The sequence below is a fragment of the Odocoileus virginianus genome, chromosome 5 (assembly GCF_023699985.2).
Source record: "Odocoileus virginianus isolate 20LAN1187 ecotype Illinois chromosome 5, Ovbor_1.2, whole genome shotgun sequence".
In the NCBI taxonomy this organism is placed as follows: Eukaryota; Metazoa; Chordata; class Mammalia; order Artiodactyla; family Cervidae; genus Odocoileus; species Odocoileus virginianus.
Window position 1 is genome coordinate 23848989 of NC_069678.1, and position 21165 is coordinate 23870153.

Consider the following 21165-nt stretch of genomic DNA (forward strand, 5'->3'; position numbering starts at 1 on the left):
CTAACTTTTATAGAAATATACAAAGCAAGGGAGCGTGTCTGGCAGCTGGTATTCTGAGTTCAAAGAAGGGGGAAGGGACAGGAGGCCTACTGTGTATATTTACTCACTTAATCCATCTGTTTTTAGTCCTATGCCTCACTGAATTCTTGAATTCTGTATTCCTGAGTTAAGATCCTCTCTGCTTCCTCCAGAGAATAAAGACTCATGGATTTTTAACGGAAAATTTACTTCTATGTGCTTTCCCCTCATCTGACCCTTAAGTTACAACTTTTACTTTGCTAAATTATCACTTTTCCATTTGCTTTCTACCTCCCCCAAATCAGATGAAACCACTCATACCCTTTTCCCCTGCAGATTAGTAATGAGGTGACCATATAATTTTCATTTGAACCAAGACACTTTTAAAAAAGAAAGGGGTGCTTAATAATTATGGAGGGACAGCTTTTGGGCAAATTGGGATTGATGGGTGCCCTAGATTGCCTTCTTTGTTACTTTACTATCGTTTTTATGTGGTTTTGGGAGGACGAGGAAATAAACATGTGGGGTCATTCTACCACTTTTACTGAAAGTCAGTATCTTACGTGTCTAAAATTATTTTATTTTTCTTTTCTCCTTGATTGGCAGTTTGGCAGAATATGGACATCAAGGTCAAAAATGCTTTCCCTTAGAACTTCTTAAGGCATTATGCTATTATTTTCTAGCATTCAGTGTTACTTCTGAAAAGTCTGATGCCATTTTGATATTTTGTTGATTACCTGGTCTTCCTCTCCGGAAGCATTTAGTCATGCCTCTACCTTGGCCTTTCCCAATGGCTCAGCATGTAAAGAGTCTGCCTGCAATGCAGAAGACACAGGAGACACGGGTGAGATTCCTGGGTGGGGAAGATCTCCTGGAGGAGGAAATGGCAACTGACTCCAACATTTTTGCCTGAAAAATCCCATGGATAGAGGAGCCTGGCGCGCTACAATCCAAAGGATCTCAAAGAGTCGGACATGACTGAGCAACTAAGCACTGCGTTGGGTATTCTGAAATTGTGCAATGTGAGTTTAGTTGGGTTCTTTTCAACCCATTGTGCTTGACACTTGGTGGGCTCTTCTTAACTGTAAACTTGGGTCTTTCCTCAGCATTAGTGTGTTCTAGCATTTCCTCCTTAGTTTTCTTCACTTAATTCTCTCTGGTGTTCTTCTGGTTGAATGGTTGAATGTGGTACCTCCCAGACTGACCTCGATGCAGCTTGTGTGTGTGTGTGTGTGTGTGTGTGTGTTAGTAGCTCAGTTGTGTCTGACTTTTTGTGACCCCATGGACTGTAGCCTGCCAGACTCCATGGGATTTTCCAGGCAAGAATACTGGTGTGGGTTGTCATTCTCTTCTCCAGAGGATCCTCCTGACCCAGGGATTGAGCCTGGGTCTCCTGCATTGCAATCTTATCTTTTCATAAATATTTTTATTACTATGTTATTTTACTCGACATTCTGGGACATTTCTTCAGTACTGTTTTTTTAACCCTTCTATTGAACTTCTTATTTTAGTAATCACAGTTTAAATTTCTGAGAGTTCTTTTTATCTTTTTGATTGTTCTTTTTTCATAGTATCTTTTTCTTGTTTGGTATTTCTTTTTTTTTTTGGTTGTCAAATGATCCTTTATTTTTCTTTTCCTTTGCAGTTCTTAACTAGCTGGGCACTCCACTGCACCACTGTTGATATCATCTATGATGTCATGAGGGTGGCGGCCATCAACATTGCAGCCCACAGACTGGGCGGTCCCCAGGATCTCTTTAATGGTTCCAGAAAGTTCTCTAGCTAGAGACCGATGCCGCATCTGCCGGGCAATGTTGACGATCTCATCAAAAGTAATGTTTCCACTGTGCTTAATGTTTTTCTGCTTCTTTCTGTCCCATGGTGGTTCCTTGAGGGCTTTGATGATCAGGGCAGAAGCAGAAGGTACCACCTCAATCTGGGCTTGTCTGTTCTGAATGGTCAGTTTCACTGTAATCCTCAGACCCTTCCAATCACCAGTTGCCTTGGCTATGTCATCACCAAACTTTTTTGGAGACAGGCCCAAGGGGCCGATCTTGGGGGCCAGGGCAGACGTGGCACCTACTTCCCCACCGGTGCACCTCAGGTACACGACTTTGATCTCGTTGGGGTCGAACTTAGGCGGCATGGTGGAGGCGGCTGGTGTCGGATGAACCCGGATTCGGGACGACCGAAGAAAGTTGCACCTTCGCCTCCTCCTAGCCGAAAGCCGAAAGCTTGTTTGGTATTTCTTAAAATGAATTCAGTATCATCTTGATTCTTTCTGAGGATATTGTAGGGTTCTTTATGTGGTTTAGTTTTAGTTAACTGTAGTTTCCTAAATTGTCGCTGTTTTCTGTGGGTTTAATTATTCTGTTTACCTCAGTTTTGGGTTCTATGCTGCCTTTCCTACTTCAGATACATTATGACCTTTTATTGTTCTTTTATATTAAAAATGAAGAATGGATATTTTAGGTAGCTTGTATAGATTTCTTCTGCAGTTGTGTTTTCTAGCTATGTTTCTCCCACAGATTTTTTTACAAATTGAGATTTAATTGACTTATATTAGTTTTATGTGTACAATATAATGATTCAATACAGGTATGCATTGCAAACGATCACCACAATAAATCTAGTTAACATCCGTCACCATATATAGTTACATTTTTTTCTTCTGATGAGTTTTAAAATCTACTCTCTTAGCAAATCAGAATTTCTGTTAAAGAAAGAATTTATACATCTGTTTATTTGCATTGTCTTTCTGTCACCAAGAAAATCAAGGAATGACCAAAAAGAAGTAAATCCTTGTGAATCAGCCTCTTGAAAACTCCACACTTTTTTTTGTAGTCTCATTGCTTCTGTTATCAGCTTCACTCTTCTATGCAGGGCAGGTTTAAGCTTCTGCACTCCACACTCTCCACCTCTCCTCTCTGGGAGGCTGAGATAGAGGACCAGGGGGCAGCAACCCTTCTCAGGTCTAGCCCTGCTCTGCTTGTAGCACTGTCATTTTTCCATTATATACATTGACACTAAAAATTACAATACTCTTGGTGAATTGAACCTTTTGTCACTGTGAAGTGATCTTTGTCTCTGTAAATGCCTTTAGTTCTATTTTGTCTGACATTAATATAGATGCACTCCCTACTCTTGCTTGGGATTTGTGCTATATATCCATTGTAATTCTTTTACTTTCAGGCTTTCAGCATTTGTATGCTTTAGATAAGTCACAGGTAAATGGCATATAGGTGGTTTTTATTTTATTTTATATATTTTTCATTTGCTTGGCTTGCCAGCATGGCTTGCAGGATCTTAGTTCTTCTACTGTGGATTAAACCAGGCCCTCGGCAGTGAAATCACAGAGTCCTTACCACAGAACTGACAGGGAATTTCCTGGATTTTGTTTTATTTTAAACTGGAAGACTTATTTCACTGAACAGTTGGTGTACTTATTGATATTCTGTTCAAAGCTGCCATCTTATTTTATGCTTTCTATTTTTCTTGCATGTTCTAAGATTTTATTTCCTTTCTTGCCTTCAGTTATATTTTTAAAAGTTATTCTACTTTTTCCCCCCTCCATTAGTTTTTGATGTTGTTTTTAAAATATCACTTGGAGTAATAACTTGAGGAACTATGATGCTGATATCCAACTTCAGACTACATTTTTATTTGTTTCTGTTAGGTGCTTGGGAGGACTATCAATCTGGGATCACATTATTTAATTCAGATTTGAGTCCTGAAGTTCCCAGAACCGCCCAGCTGATACAAAGCCATGCTGTAAGTCCTTGCAGAGGCTGGTTTCTTCCGGTTTACCCTTACCATGAGGGGATAGACCTGCAAAGTCCCAGTTTAAAGTGGAGATGGTTCTTCAGAGACCTATACCTTCAGTGAACACTGAGCTTTGTCATTTGTTTTCTGTTAACCTAGCGAGGCAACAAAACAATGAGTTAACTTTATAACTGTTTTTTTCTGGGTCCAGAAATACACTTGAGTGCTAATCCTACCTTTCTGGATTTTCTTCTCTCCTAGATACTGGCCTTGGAATAGGTCTCTGTCTTGTTAGCTCATGGATACCTTTAAGAAACTTTAAGAAATAAATATGCCATTGGCTTTTTCAGTTATCCTTACTTGGAAGTTCATTCCTTCCTTATTACCCAGCTTGCCATTACTGCAAGTGGAATTCTCTACATCAGTTCAGTTCAGTTCCTCAGTCGTCTCTGACTCTTTGCTGACCCCATGAACCGTAGCACGCCAGGCTTCCCTGTCCATCACCAACTCCTGGAGTTTACCCAAACTCATGTCCATTGAGTCGGTAATGTCATCTAACCATCTCATCCTCTGTCGTCCCCTTCTCCTCCTGCCCTAAATCTTTGCCAGCATCAGGGTCTTTTCAAATGAGTCAGCTCTTCATATCAGGTGGCCAAAGTATTGGAGTTTCAGCTTCAACATCAGTCCTTCCAATGAACACCCAGGACTGATCTCCTTTAGGATGGACTGGCTGGATCTCCTTGCAGTCCTAGGGACTCTCAAAAGTCTTCTCTAACACCGCAGTTAAAAAATCATCAATTCTTCAGCGCTAAGCTTTCCTTATAGTCCAACTCTCACATCCATACATGACCACTGGAAAAACCATAGCCTTGACTAGATGGACCTTTGTTGGTGAAGAAATGTCTCTGCTTTTTACTATGCTGTCTAGGTTGGTCATAACTTTCCTTCCAAGGAGTAAGCGTTTTTTGATTTCATGGCTGCAGTCACCATCTACAGTGATTTTGGAGCCCCCCAAAATAAAGTCTGCCACTGTTTCCCCGTCTATTTGCCGTGAAGTGATGGGACTGGATGCCATGATTTTAGTTTTCTGAATGTTGAGCTTTAAGCCAACTTTTTCACTCTCACTTTCATCAAGAGGCTCTTTAGTTCTTTACTTTCTGCCATAAGGGTGGTGTCATCTGCATATCTGAGGTTATTGATATTTCTCCTGACAGTCTTGATTCCAGCTTGTGCTTCTTCCAGCCCACCGTTTCTCATGATGTACTCTGCATATAAGTTAAATAAACAGGGTGGCAATATACACCCTTGACATACTCCTTTTCCTATTTGGAACCAGTCTGTTGTTCCATGTCCAGTTCTAACTGTTGCTTCCTGACCTGCATACAGATTTCTCAAGAGGCAGGTCAGGTGGTCTGGTATTCCCATCTCTTTAAGAATTTTCCACAGTTTATTGTGATTCACATAGTCAAAGGCTTTGGCATAGTCAATAAAGCAGAGATAGATGTCTTCTTGGAACTCTCTTGCTTTCTCGATGATCCAGCAGATGTCGGCAATTTGATCTCTGGTTCCTCTGCCTTTTCTAAAACCAGCTTGAACATCTGGAAGTTCATGGTTCACGTATTGCTGAAGCCTGACTTGGAGAATTTTGAGCATTACTTTACTGGTGTGTGAGATGAGTGCAATTGTGTGGTAGTTTGAGCATTCTTTGGCATTGCCTTTGTTTGGGATTGGAATGAAAACTGACCTTTTTCAGTTCTGTGGCCACTGATGAGTTTTCCAAATTTGTTGGCATATTGAGTGCAGCACTTTCACAGCATCAACTTTTAGGGGTCGAAAGAGCTCACCTGGAATTCCATTACCTCCACTAGCTTTGTTCAGAGTGATGTTTCCTAAGGCCCACTTAACTTCACATTGCAGGATGTCTGGCTCTAGGTGAGTGATCACACCATCATGCTTATCTGGGTCGTGAAGATCTTTTTTGTACAGCTCTTCTGTGTATTCTTGCCACCTCCTCTTAATATCTTCTGCTTCTGTTAGGTCCATACCATTTCTGTCCTTTATTGAGCCCATCTTTGTATGAAATGTTCCCTTGGTATCTCTAATTTTCTTGAAGAGATCTCTAGTCTATCCCATTCTATTGTTTTCTTCTATTTCTTTGCATTGATCGCTGAGGAAGGCTTTCTTATTTCTCCTTTGGCTATTCTTTGGAACTCTGCATTCAAATGGATATATCTTTCTCTTTCTCCTTTGCTTTTCTCTTTTCATCTTTTCACAGCTATTTGTAAGGCCTCCTCAGACAGCCATTTTGCTTTTTTGCATTTCTTTTTTTGGGGGATGGTCTTGATCCCTGTTTCCTGTACAATGTCACGAACCTCTGTCCATAGTTCACCAGGCACTCTGTCTATCAGATCTAGTCCCTTATTTATTTCTTACTTCTACTGTACAATCATAAGGGATTTGATTTAGGTCATACCTGAATGGTCTAGTGGTTTTCCTGACTTTCTTTAATTTAAGTCTGAATTTGGCAATAAGGAGTTCATGATCTGAGCCACAGTCCGCTCCTGGTCTTGTTTTTGCTGACTATAGAGCTTCTCCATCTTTGGCTGCAAAGAATATAATCAATCTGATTTTGGTATTGGCCCTCTAGTGAAGTCCATGTGTAGTGTCTTCTCTTGTGTTGTTGGAAGGGGGTGTTTGCTATGACCAGTGCGTTCTCTTGGCAAAACTCTATTAGCCTTTGCCCTGTTTCATTCTGTATTCCAAGGCCAAATTTGCCTGTTCCTCCAGGTGTTTCTTGAATTCCTACTTTTGTATTCCAATCCCCTGTAATGAAGAGGATATCTTTTTTTGGGTCTTAGTTCTAAAAGGTCTTGTAGATCTTCATAGAACCATTCAACTTCAGCTTCTTCAGTGTTACTGGCTGGGGCATAGACTTGGATTACCCTGACATTGAATGGTTTGCCTTGGAAACGAACTGAGATCATTCTGTTGTTTTTGAGATTGCATCCAAGTACTGCATTTTGGATTCTTTTGTTGACTATGATGGTTACTCCATAAGGCTTTTGATATGTAATCACATTTATCATACATTACTTTTCCTAGTACTGTATGAAACTACCTGTTTTCCTGTATCCTCCCAAATATCAGGTCATATTATTTTATAAAAGTTCTTGCTGGCAAGAGAGACAATAATTGATGCACCAAAATTTCCCAAAGGATCTAAATACTCTAATGAATATTGTCAACTGTATTTTTATCTTACTAATGCTCTGAACAGAGAGGCCAAGGGATGACACAAGAGGGCAGTTGGCTGGTAGGAAGGCAGGTAGGTAGACTGATTAATGGTCATCTAGGCAGGCACCCATTTATTTTATTTTATTTTTTTTCCATTTATTTTTATTAGTTGGAGGCTAATTACTTTACATCATTGCAGTGGTTTTTGTCATACATTGAAATGAATTAGCAGGCACCCATTTAAAGTGGAGTCTACCTGGGACTCCCTGGAGCTAGAGTGGCTGGTGTAGGAGAGAGTGAGTATGCAAGGGCTTAGCTCAGTGACTGTATACAGCCAGTTCAGAAAGATTTCCTTATGTTATATGTTGACTGAATTTCAACTCTTTTTTGTAGATTTATTCACAAATTAAAGTAAATCTATTTATTACTATGGCTGTAAAATACAAGTATCATTCTGAGTTTGTGTCTTTTTCTCCTCAATAGAGAGTTGGTAATTATCTTCATACTTGTTCTTGCTTTTTTTCCATTTTTGGTCAGTTTTTTCTCCTTTTCTCTTCATATATGTTTTACAATGAGCCTGCTGATCCCCTCCACATTTACTAGGAATCCAACTATCATACTACAGCCATCAGGCTGCTGCCAGTCTCCTTAAAAACAGATACATAGCTCTTTAATTCCTCTTATATTTAAATCACTTTTGTAGCTTCTTTTACTGGACTATATATTTGTTGAATTTATTTTTTATTTTTCCTGTTATCTTCACTCACATGTTGAGTCATATTGCTCTGGGTTTAATTTTTCTTATGTTAATGCAGTATAGTCAATGTCCAGAGCACATTCTCTGATACTGTCTTAAGACTAAAGTGTATATCTCTTTTCTAATACATGCCCTGGAGAAAGGTTTCAGATCTTGGCCACAGAGTTAGTTGGATTCTGCTTTTTTTTCTCTGCTTTCACTGATCACACTGATCACCCTTGTTAAAGGCCTCATAGCTACTTGTTAGCAATAAGTTCCCTGAGTTTCCCTGGCCTTAACTTTTCAGAAATGTTGCTTCCCTGACACTCTCTTGAAATGTACACCTGATTTCACTCTTCCTGATGAGAGAGTCATTTGTTCATTCCTCTGAGGAGGGGGCAACTAAGCAACCATGTCTGCAGCATGATCTTGTGTCCCATGTGTAAGGTGTCCTCTTCTTAAGCTACAGTGCAGGGATTAAAATAAACATGCCTCCAAAGCTGTCTAATCACCTGAACAGCTGCTGTTTCCCCAACAGGAGAGACCTTCCATATTTTAGGAACTTCAACTCTGTCCTGCCAATCACATGAAAATTACAATATGTGGTTTTCCAAGTTCTTCAAATTGTACTACGATTTTCAAAATTCTTCATTTCCTTTTCAAGGCTAAGAGTTTAGAAACAAAGAATGTGAAGATAATGAGCCATTTAATAGAGATGATGAAAGAGGGTGGAGAGGAAATGGTACGAATGTTCTCAAGCTTGCTCCTGAAATTGCTGTTAAGATCTGATCTTATGAACAGGTAAAACCATACTGCCTATGACATTTATTAACAAGGGAATATTATTCAGTTTTACTTTTTAAAAAATTGGTTGGGGTTATTACAAAACAAAGGGAGGTAGTTGTTAATATCTGTGTTGGAACATTACTATAAAGTTATATAATTATATTATTATTATATAATTGTGTGTGTGTGTGTGTATGTTAAGTTGCTTCAGTCATGTCCAACTCTTTGTGACCCCATGGACTGTAGTCTCCCAGGCTCCTCTCTCCATGGGATTCTCCAGGCAAGAATACTGGGTTTGTTTGTCATGTCATGTTGCTTCATTATAATATAACATGGTTGCCATCAAAACATATTGCATAAGGTTCTCAGTTGTTTCCATCTCAAAGTTTTCCATTTTCTTTATATTTATTGCTTATCATAATCAACACTTGTTGAATGTTTGCTATATACCTTATTTGCTGTATGTCTTATTCTAAGCAAATTGAGGTACAAGATGAAGTCTCTACTGTTAAGATTGAGGTCTCCTATCTAATATACATGACTATATTTAGGTACTAGGTAATTCTAGAGACACGGGTTTGATCCCTGGGTCAGGAAGATCCCCTGGAAAAGGATATGGCAACCCACTCCAGTATTCTTGCCTGGGAAATCTCATGGATAGAAGAGCCTGGTGGGCTACAGTCCATGGAATCGCAGAGTTGGACTTGACTGAGTGACTAAGCAGCACAAAAATGTGGATTATAGTTTTTAACTATAAATTAAATGCCTAGGTATCCACTGATATTGAATGACTTGCATGCCTCTTTGAACTTTCTCAATGCTAACATACCTTTGAACTCCTGTTAATTCAGTATAAGGAGTATCTTTCTTCTGAAGGAGCCAAATTAGGAACACTTGAGAAATTTGCTTCTGCTTCTTTGGCTGGTGCCACTTCTCAGTCTTTTATTTACCGCTTAGAGGTAAGTGCTATTGAAAAAATTTGTTATCCTTAATGAAAATTATGGCTAATTTTTTTTCAAGTGAGCCAGAATTCTCTTGTTATTAGTAGCTATTGAGTAGAGAAAATCTGTTGCTAGGGCAGTGTTACCAGAACTGTGATATCTAAGCTGGCATTTCTGTTGATTTGATTTGTATCATGTTTTATTTTACTGAAATATAAATATCACTTATATTTGCTCATATAAGTGATATAGTATTTGTCTTTCTGACTTTGCTTAGTATGATAATATCTAGGTCCATCCATATTGTTGCAAATGGCATTATTTAATTCTTTTTGGTAGCTAAGTAACATTCCGTTGCATGTATGTATATATATATGTGTATATATACACACACATACACACACATACCACATGTTCTTTATCCATTCATCTGCCAATGGGAAATTTTGTTGTTGTTATTTTCCTGCATTTTCCCTTCCATATGAACATTAGAATTGGCTTGCCAAGTTTCTTAAAAAAACCAAAGCAAACCAATTTGGGATTTTGACTCTTAGTTGCACTTAGTGAATTTGGGGAAGAAATGACAATTATAATATTGAATTTCTTTTTTGCCCAGGAATGAGATATGTCTTCCTTTCCATTTAGATCTTTTCTCGTATTATTTGATAAAATGTATAATTTTCTTATACAGGTCTTATGCATTTGAGGCTTTTATATTACTAGATACATTGTGGTATTTGTTGCTATTAATGTATTTCATTAGATTTTGCTAATGCTTATTGCTGGTATATATGAAAACTCCTGAATTTTTAAGTTAAACTTACATCCAACCACTTTACATTACTCTTATTAAATAATCTGGAAACTCTTAAGAGTTTCTTTTAATTCTTGTTTTCCTGAAATTTTATCATAAAATGTGTAGATTCTGGCCCTTTTCTTTCATTGGTTAATTTCAGATCTTTTTGATGAGCTTTTTCCGGCTCTGGGAAATCTTCTATTATTAAATAATTTTGGATTTTGCTTTTCTTTTTATCTCTCTGTGTATGTGTATGATGTCTTCTTTATCCATTGATTTATTGATGGACACTTTGGTTGCTTCCATATATTGGCTTTTGTAAATAATCCTGCAATGAACATAGGGGTGCATATATCTTTTCAAATTAGGGTTTTTTTTTCTCTCTTCAGAAAAACACCCAAAAGTGGTGTTTCTGGATTGTATGGTAGTTCTATTTTTAGGTTTCTTTGAAGAACTTCTGTACTGTTTTCCATAGTGGCTGCACCAATTTATATTCCCACCAACAGTGCTCAAGGGTTCGCTTTCTTCACATCCTTGCCAACACTTGTTATTTGATGTCTCTTGATGATAGCCATTCTGTTAGGTGTGAGGTGATATCTCATTATAGTTTTGATTTTAATTTCTCTGATGATTTGTGATATTGAGCATCCTTTCATGTTTCTTGGTCATCTGTATGTCTTCTTTGGAAAAATGTCTACTCAGGTCTTCTGTCCATTTTTTTGGTGGGGAGTTTGATGTTGAATTATATGAGTTCTTTGTATATTTTGGATATCAACCCCTTATCAGATATATCATTTGCAAATATCTTCTCCCATTCAGTAGGCTGTCTTTTTGTTTTGTTGATAGCTTCCTTTGTTGTGAAAAAGCCCTTTGATTTAATGTAATTTCATCTGTTTATTTTTGCTTTTGTTTCCCTTTGCCTGAGGAGACATACAAAAAGTATTGCTAAGACTGATGTCAAGGGTACACTACCTATATTTTCTTCTAGGAGTTTTATAATTTCAAGTATTAAATTTAAATCTTTAATCCATTTGGAGCTTATTTTTGTAAATGATGTAAGAAAGTAGTCTGGACTGACTTTTTTGAATATAACTATCCAGTCTTCCCAGCACCATTTATTGAGAAGGCTGTCTTTTCTCCATTGTACCTCCAACATTTTGCCTCCTCTGGCATTATTTACAATTAGCCATATAAATATGGGTTCATTACTTGGCTCTCTATTCTCTTCCATTGATTATGTGTCTGCTTTGGGTCCAGCATCATACTGTTTTGATTGCTGTAGCTTTGTAGTATAGTTTGAAACCAAGGGGTATGTTACCTCTAGCTTTCTTCTTTCTCAAGATTGTTTTGGCTATTTGTGGTATTTTGTGTTCCCACACAAATTTTAAAATTATTTGTTTTAGTTCTGTGAAAAATGCCATTGGTATTTTGATAGATCTTATACCAAATCTGTAGATTGCCTTGGGTAATATAGTCATATTAATAATATTAGTTCTTCTAATCCATGAGCATAGTTATCTTCCCATCTGTTTGTGTTGTCTTCAGTTTCTTTCATCAGTGTCTTATAGTTTTCTGGTACAAGTCTTTTATCTTTTTGGTTAGATTTATTCCTAGGTATTTTATTCTTTTTGATGCAATTGTAAATGGGGTTGTTTTCTGATTTTCTCTTTCTATTTTCTCTTTTCCATTTCTATTTCTCTTTCTCTGTCTATGTAAAGAAATACCAACAATGATGTTTCCACATGTCAATTTTAAAAAATTTGTTAATTTTTGACTGCACTGGGTCTTTGTTGCTGTGCATAAGCTTTCACTAGCTTCAGTGACTGGGGCTACTCAGTAGTTGCGGTGTGCAGGTTTCTCATTGCAGTGGCTTCTCTTGTTGCAGAGCATGGGATCTAGGGTATATGGGCTTCAGTAGTTATAGCATGCAGGCTTCAGTAGTTTTAGCTTGTGGGCTTTAGAGCATGTGATCAGCAGTTGTGGCACATGGGCTTAGTTGCCCCATATCATGTGGAATCTTCTCAAACCAGGGGTTGAACCTTTGTCCCCTGCTTTGGCAGGTGGATTCTTAACCACTGGGCCACCAGGAAAGCCCTGGATGTTAATTTTGTGTTCTGTAACTTTACTGAATTCATTTATGAGTTTGAATAGTTTCTTTGGTGTCAACTTTTTAGTATTTTCTATATAGTATCATCTCACCTGCAAACAATAACTGTTTTACTTCTTTCCAATTTAGATCCATTTTCTTTTTCTTGTCTGACTACTGTGGCTAGGACTTCCAATACTATGTCAAATAAAAGTGGTTTAGTGCACATCTTTTTCTTGTTCCTTATCTTAGCTTTTCACCATTGAGTGTGATGTTGGCAGTAAGTTTGTCTTTATGACCATTATTATATTGAGGTATATTCCCTCTATATTTTCCCTGGTGGCTCAGAGGTTAAATAAAGCGTCTGCCTGCAATGCAGGAGACCCAGGTTTGATCCCTGGGCTGGGATGATCCCCTAGAGAAGGAAATGGCAACCCACTCCAGTATTCTTGCCTGGAGAATCCCATGGACAGAGGAGCCTGGTAGGCTATAGTCCACAGGGTCGCAGAGTCGGACACGACTGAGCGATTTCACTTTCAATTTCACTTTTCCCTCTATGCCCACTTTCTTGGGAGTTTTATCATAAATGAATGTTGAATTTTATCAAAAGTTTTTTCTGCATCTTGAGATGATCACATGGTATTTATCCTTCAATGTTCGTGTAATGTGTGACATTGATTGATTTGCAAATATTGAACTGTCCTCCTAGATGAAATATACTCTTGAATTCCTCTGAGGATTTAAATTATTTTTGTTTTAAAGTCTTTAATTTGTTTTGCTATTATTTATTTTTTCTAAATCCCAAGTTAATGAATACAAGGAACACCCAGAGATCCTGGATTAATCATGAAGGTGATTAATTTTAGAGCTATGAGTCAGAGCAGATGTACAAAATTTAAATATATTCAGAATATATTTTTCTGTCATGATGATACTTCTATACCCCTTTATAAGAATGAAATATCCGGTTTTTAAAAACACTACAGATTTTCCGTGTGGTCTTTGAATTTTAAGATTATTTTCTCTTCAAAGTATAAATTGACCTGTGTGTTTATCTGGCAGTATTTATATATAATCTAGGATAAGCAGTATGTCCTTCAGATTGTGTAGCTTTATGTGTGCACAGTAAAGAAGCAACTGATATAGTAGGAGATAAGGAGATTCCTGCAAATACATTCTACCATAGCATTTCTCAGTGAAAAATGAATAAATAGTATAACAATTAAGGCCCACATACTTGGTAAAGAAACATAGCTTATTCTTTCATGCTAAACTTCAGTGTCAGCAGAGTTTTCTGTGTTTTCCATTAGTCCAAGGAAACCCTGGATACTCTACACAAATTTCCAATAAACATTTTGCCTCTCTCCATATAGGGTGTGTGTGTGTGTGTGTGTGTGTGTGTTTGTGTAGAGACAGAGCAAGTTGGAAACATTGTGTCCCTTTACCTTTAAAAATTTCAGCGTGAATTTCCTTAGAACAAAGAACTTTCTTTTATATATTATCAAAATCAGGAAATTTATCAGCAGTACAATACTATTATCTAATCCATAGTCCTTATTGAAATGTAATTAATTGTTAATTGTTCTAATAATTGTCTTTATAGTAATTTCTTTTTCCAGATCCAATTCAGATCATGTGTCAGGTCTCTTTAACATCCTTTCATCTGGATAAGTTCCTTAGTCTTTTATTTTCCATTTTTTGGGTCTTTGTGTTGGTATTTGTGTGTATGCTCTTACATATTTATATATATATGGTTTAAAAAACCTATTGCCATTCACAAGTTGTGTGTATATGTATACATGTGTTGATGTTTGTGAAATCCTAATATCAGTTTACTAGGACACTTATGTTGGAGATGGAGGTTGTAGGAGCTTCATTTTTCTTTTAGGTTTCTTTTTTGAACATATCGGACATATAATATTATGTAAATTTAAGGTGTTCAACAGTTAATTTGATACATTTATATATTATAGCAATATTTAGCACTACGATCACACTTATAGTTATTCTTTCTTTTTAGTGGTTGGAATAAATAAGTTCTAGTCTCTCAGCAGGATGGTTGATTATAGTACAAGATTGTTGTCTATATTCACTATACTGTGTGTTAGATCTCTAGAGCTTAATTATTACTTGTTGCAAGTTTGTACCCTTAAATTGCATATATCTGACCTGCCCCACCTCTTATGCCCTGGTAACCACCAGTTTACTCTCTTTTTGCAAGTTTGGCTTTTTAAATTAAACATAATGACACTGTACTGTATTTGTCTTCCTCTGTCTGATTTATTTCACTTAGCACACTACAAATGGCAGGATTTCCTCCTTTTTCATGGCTGAATAACATTCTATTATAATATATACATATATGTGTATACATATCTGTTGTATATACATCTGTTGACGAGCATAAGCTTATTTCCATATCGTTTCTATTGTGAGTAGTGCTACAGAATAGTGCTAAATGTATAAACATAGTGGTGCATATATCTCTTTGAAATCCTGTTTTCATTTCTTTTGATTATTATAACCAAAAGAGGAATTGCTGGGTCATAGGGTAGATCTGCTTTTAATTTTTTGAGGAACCTCCAACTTGTTTTCCGTAGCGGTTGGACCAATTATATTCTATTTTGGGTTCCTTATCTGACTTACAGTGCAATAGCTGTGGCTACACTAGTATGTAATTTATACAGAAAGAAGAACAGCTGAATTCAGATACTTTATCTTCCTGCAAAGTTAAGTTCAGGAATCTGGTAAACGCACTGTATTTGTGTTTAAGCACTGTGTTTGTAACATGTGTGTGTATGTGTGTGTGCTCAGTTCTCAGTTGTGTCCAACTCTTTGTGACCCCATGAACTGTTACATAGTAGTATGCAAAAGTAAAATATTCCAAGAATAAGTAGGAAATGATAGCAGGTATACTGTCACTGAAAATATAATTTGACCTAACATTATTTTCTCTTTTTAATTATGTAACTCACACTTTTATAGGATTGCCCTGGGTTGGGTAACTGATCATTGACCCTATAACATCCTTTTACATTCAGGTTTTAAAAACTAATTTGGCTGTAAGTAAAACTGGACAGTACTCTAAGCTATTGGACTGTGCCAGGAAGATCTGGAAGCTTGAAAAGATTACAGGCTTTTACAAAGGCTACATTCCTAGTCTTCTGACTGTTATACTGTATGCCAGTATAGATATCACTCTCTATGAGGTGAGTTTGTTTCTATGATGGCCTTACATCAGATTTATTAGATCTGAAAATATAATACAATTGAAAAAATTTTAAATAAAAAATACATTTAAAACTGAGTGAATAGAAAGCATATTTTTCTTTTTAAGTTTGTTTTTCTGGCTTCTCTTTCTCAGGATTGTTTCTGTAAGTATTGTTTTCTATAAGCTTGTTTCTATAAATATTGACCTTGACCATTTCTTTCCTCTCCCTGCACACAACCCACTCCACCTTAGTGAGTCCATCTGTTGCTGGGTTTCTATATAGCTGGTATATCAGTAACTTGCAGCTGTTTTTAAAACCTCTCTCCTGATCTTCAGACCACCAAGAAGATTGAATGATACTGTTTTGCTCCCCATTTTTTCCTAGTGTCAGAAGTTTGATTTGGCTCATGTTACTTCTGGTATTCCTTGTGAATAATTTCTGGTTATAGTAATCATCTATTCCAAATCAATTATAGCCACTTGATTCAGAAAAAGGAAGAGAAGAATGTAAGTTCTTTTTTGGGGAGGGAAGTAGGAGTGCAAAATAACAATGACCTTTTTTTCTCTGTTAGTACTGTCCAGTTTCACTTTGGTCATTCTCTGTAGCTGATCCTAACAGACCATCAAGCATGACATTCCCTGTACAACTCCCTTCTTTTCTAGTAATCCTGAGTACCTTCCATGCCACCAAACTTCTTAATTCTTATTGATTAGGATAGCAGTTAGGATCGTGGACTCAGACTGCTTGAGTACAAATTATGGCTTCACCATTTGTTTAACCTCTCTGTGCCTGAATCCTCTCACCTTAAAAATGAGGATATATTCATTCAATAAATAATTATTGAGTTGCATGTACCACGCTCTGTTCTAGAAGAGACCGAAAGTCCTATCTGTAGGGAGCTCAACACTCTTTCACCACGAGACAGACAATAACCCTTTGAAGCATGGCATATGGTAGTAATAGGGTTGTGGAGAAAAATGAAGCAGGAAAGGAGAGTAGATAGTTTAGTGACTGGAAGGCCTTCCTGAAAAGATACCTTCTGAGTAAAGACCAGAGGATGTGAGGGCGTTGAGCCACACATACATGTACAAGGAGGACATTTAGGGTGGACGCATACCTGTGCAGCTGGAGCAGAGTGAGCCTGAAGAGAAAAGTAGGAGATGAGGTCAGAGATCTGCTGGGTCGGGGCAGATTTCTCAAGGCCTTGCAGATTGTAGATGGGACTTTAATTTTTGCTCTAGGTGAAATGGGTAACTGTTAGAGGGCTCTGGGCATAGGAATGCCACAGCTGACAAGATTTTTTATCATAAAAACTTTATTGAGATATAATTCATATACCATTTTAAAGTGTACAGTTCAATATACTCACAGGTTGTACAACCATCCCTACTATTTAATTCAATGACATTTTTATCACTCCTAAAAGAAACCCTGTACTCATTAGCAATCACTCCCCACTTCTAACTCCTCTACTCCCTGTAAACAACTAATCTATTTTCTGTGTGTATAGATTTGTCCAGTCAGGACACTTCATATAAATGCAATTATACAGCATGTAATCTTTTATGACTGGCTTCTTTTCACTCAGAAATATGGTTTCAAGTTTTATCCATCTTATAGCATTTGTCAGCATTTCATTCTTTTTTTCTGAATACTATTCCATTATATGGATATACTATCTCATTTGTCTCATTCATCAGTTAATGGACAATTGAGCTATTTCCACTTTTTTACTATTATGAGTAATGCTGCTGTGAAATTGAGTACAAGTTTTTGTGTAGACATATGTTTTCATTCTCTTGGATATGTATCTAGGAGTAGAATTGCTGGATCATTAGATAACTCTATGTTTAACCTCTTGAAGAACTGCCAAATGTTTTCCAAAGTGGCTACACCATTTAATTTCCACCAGCAGTGAATGAGGGTTCTGAGTTCTCCACATCCTTGCCGACACTTGTTATTACCTGTCTTCTTGATTTTGTTATCTTTGTAAATAGAAAGTGATATTGTTGTCTATTATTAATTTATTTTTTCTTGTTTAGTTGTGGTTCTTTGCCATATAATAGATATGAGTACCTTAGATATTTGATCTGCAATTATTTTCTTCCATTCCATGTATTATCTTTTACACGAAAGTTTTAAATTTTGATAAAGTCAAATTTATTTATTATTTCTTTTGTTACTATTGTATTATAAGAAACCACTGCCTAATCCAAGAACACAGAAGATTTATATCTTCCAAGAGTTTTACGTTTTTAGCTCTTACTTTAGGTTTACTATGCATTTTGAATTAATTGTTGAATATGGTGTTAGGCAGGGGTTTAACTCCATTCTTTTGCTTGTGGATATCCAGTTGTATCAATACCATTTGTTGAAAAGACTATTTTCTCCACTGAATGGTCTTGGCAATATTATTGAAGTTAACCATACATGTTAAAGGTTTATTTCTGAACCCTCAAATTCTATTTCATTGATCAATATGTCTGTCCTTATACCAGAACCACAACTGTCTTAATTGGTGTGGTTCTGTAGTAAGTTTGAAATTAGAAAATGTGACTTCTCTAGCTTTTTCTTTTTTCTCTCAGAATTGTTTGGGCTATCATGAGTCCCTTACATTTCCATATGAATTTTAGGATTGACTGAGCGACTAACTACACACACTGTGTTAGAAGAAGTCCATCTAGGATAATGGACAAAGCTTGAAAAATGGTCTTTGATATGTTGGGAGACTAAATGATCAAGGGAAATATGCACAGAAGACCCAAATAGACATTTCTCTAAAGAAGACATACAGATGGCCAATAGGCACATGAAACAATGCTCAATATCACTAACTATTAGAGAAAGGTAAGTCAAACTACAATGAGGTATCACCTCACACCAGTCAGAATGGCCATCATTAAAAAATCTACAAATAATAAATCCTAGAAAGGATGTAGAGAAAAGGGAATCCCCCTACATTGTTGGTGGGAATTAAGTTGGTGGAGAACAGTATGGAGGTTCCTTAGAAAACTACAAATAGAATGCTCTTGCATTTCTACTCCTGGGCATATATCTGGAGAAAATTATAATTCAAAAATATACATGCACACCTGTGTTCATGGCTTCCCTCGTAGCTCAGTCGGTAAAGCATCTGCCTGCAATGAAGGAAACCCAGGTTTGATTCCTGGGTGGGGAAGATCCTCTGGAGAAGGAAATGGCAGCCCACTCCAGTATTCTTGCCTGGAGAATCCCATGGACAGAGGTGCCTAGCAGGCTACAATCCATGAGGTCACAAGAGTCAGACACGACTTAGCGACTAAACCACCAACACCTATGTCCATAGCAACACTATTTACAATAGCCAAAACATGGAACCAATCTGAACAACTATCAACAGGTGAATGGATAAAGACGTAGTACATATATACAGTGGAATACTACTCAACCATAAAAAGGATGGTTTGCAGTCATTTGCAGGAACATGGATGCAGCTAGAGAAAATCAGACTAAGTGAAGTAAGCTAGAAAGAGAAAGACAAATACCACATGACATCACTTTTATGTGGAATCTAAGATATGGCACAAATGAACCTATCTATGAAACAGAAACAGTCACAGATATAGAGAACAGACTTGTGACTGCTGAGGGGGAGGGATGGTAGGTGAGGGTGGGACTGGGAGTTTGGGGTTAGTAGATGCAAACTATTATATATAGGATGTATAAACAACAAGGTACTACTGTACAGTACAGGAAACTATATTAAAAATCCTGGGATAAATTATAATGGAAAAGAATATAAAAAAGAATGTATATATGTGTATAACTAAGTCACTTTGCTGTACATCAGAAATTAACACAATATCGTAAATTAACTATTGTCATTCCAGTCGCTCAGTCGTGTCTGATCCTTTGAGACCCCATGGACTGCAGCATGCCAGGTTTCCCTGTCCTTCACTATCTCCTGGAGCTTGTTCAAACTCATGTCCATTGAGTTGGTGATGCTATCTGACCATCTCATCCTCTGTCCCCTTCTCCTCCTGCCTTCAGTGAGTTGGCTCTTTGAATCAGGTGGCCAAAGTATTGGAGCTTCAGCTTCACCATCAGTCCTTCCAATGAGTATTCAGGACTGATTTCCTTTAGGATTGGCTGCTTTGATCTCCTTGCTGTCCAAGGGACTCTCAAGAGTCTTCATCACCACAGTTCAAAAGCATCAGTTCTTCGGTGCTCAGCCTTCTTTCTGGTCCAACTCTCACATCCATACATGACCATTGGGAAACCATAGCTTTGACTATACAGGCCTTTGTTGGCAAAGTAATGTCTCTGCTTTTTAATATGATGTCTAAGTTTGTCATAGCTTTTCTTCCAAGGAACAAGTGTCTTTTAATATCATGGATGCATTCACCATCTGCAGTGATTTTGGAGCCCAAGAAAATGGAGTCTGTCACTGTTTTCATTGTTTCCCCTTCTATTTGCCATGAAGTGATGGGACTGGATGCGATGATCTTCATTTTTTGATTGTTGAGTTTTCAAGCCAGCTTTTTCACTCTCCTCTTTCACCTTTATCAAGAGGCTCTTTAGTTCCCTCTTTGCTTTCTGCCATAAGGGTGGTGTCATCTGCACATCTGAAGTTACTGATATTTCTCTCAGCCATCTTGATTCCAGCTTGTGCTTCGTCCAGCCCAGCATTTCACATGATGTATTCGCATAGAAGTCCAATAAGCAGGGTGACAATATACAGCCTTGATCTATTCCTTTCCCAATTTGGAACCAGTATGTTGTTCCATGTCTGGTTCTAACTGTTGCTTCTTGACTTGCATACAGGTTTCTCAGGAGGCAGGGGCTTTCCTGATGGCCCAGGCAGTAAAGTGTCTGCCTGCAATGCGGGAGATCTGGGTTCAATCCCTGGGTTGGGAAGATCCCCTGGAGAAGGAAATAGCAACCCACTCCAGTACTCTTGCCTGGAAAATCCCATGGACAGAGGAGCCTGGTAGGCTACAGACCAAGGGGTCACAAAGAGTCAGACATGACTGAGCTTCTTGATTTCTCAGGAGGCAGGTAAGGTGGTCTGGTATTCCCATCTCTTTAAGATTTTTCCACAGTTTGTTGTGATCCACACAGTCAAAGGCTTTAGTGTTGTCAATGAAGCAGAAATGGAAGTTTTTCTGGAATTCTCTTGCTTTTTCTATGATCTGGTGGATGTTGACAATATGATCTATGGTTCCTCTGCCTTTTCTAAATCTAGCTTGAACATCTGGAAGTTCACAGTTCATATACTGTTGAAGCCTAGCTTGGAGGATTTTGAGCATTACTTTGCTAGTATGTGAAATGAGTACTAGCAGGTGAAATTAACTATACTTTAATAAAAAATAAATTAAAAAATCCTAAGTAAATCTGATAATTAATCAGAGGAATCATTAAATGAGGAAAGGCCTTAAAAGTAGTGCACTAGATTTTTAGGGTTGCCATAACAAAATATCACAGACTAGGTGGTTTATGTAAGAAGTTATTTTCTCACAGTTCTGGAGACCAGAAGCCCAAGATCAAGATTTCCCTGAGAACTCTTTCCTTGGCTTGCAGATGGCCAGCTCCCTCTGCCCTCACATATTTTCCTT

At 37.5% G+C, this 21165-nt stretch overlaps 1 protein-coding gene across 1 annotated transcript; it reads right to left on the reverse strand.

Moving 5' to 3' along the window:
• Positions 1 to 1663: 1663 nt before the first annotated feature.
• LOC139035044 (large ribosomal subunit protein uL11-like) lies at positions 1664 to 2248 on the reverse strand. The gene has a single exon (XM_070467153.1). It carries the CDS (start codon positions 2162 to 2164, stop codon positions 1667 to 1669), a length of 498 nt encoding a protein of 165 aa, XP_070323254.1. The 5' UTR covers positions 2165 to 2248; the 3' UTR covers positions 1664 to 1666.
• Positions 2249 to 21165: the final 18917 nt, after the last annotated feature.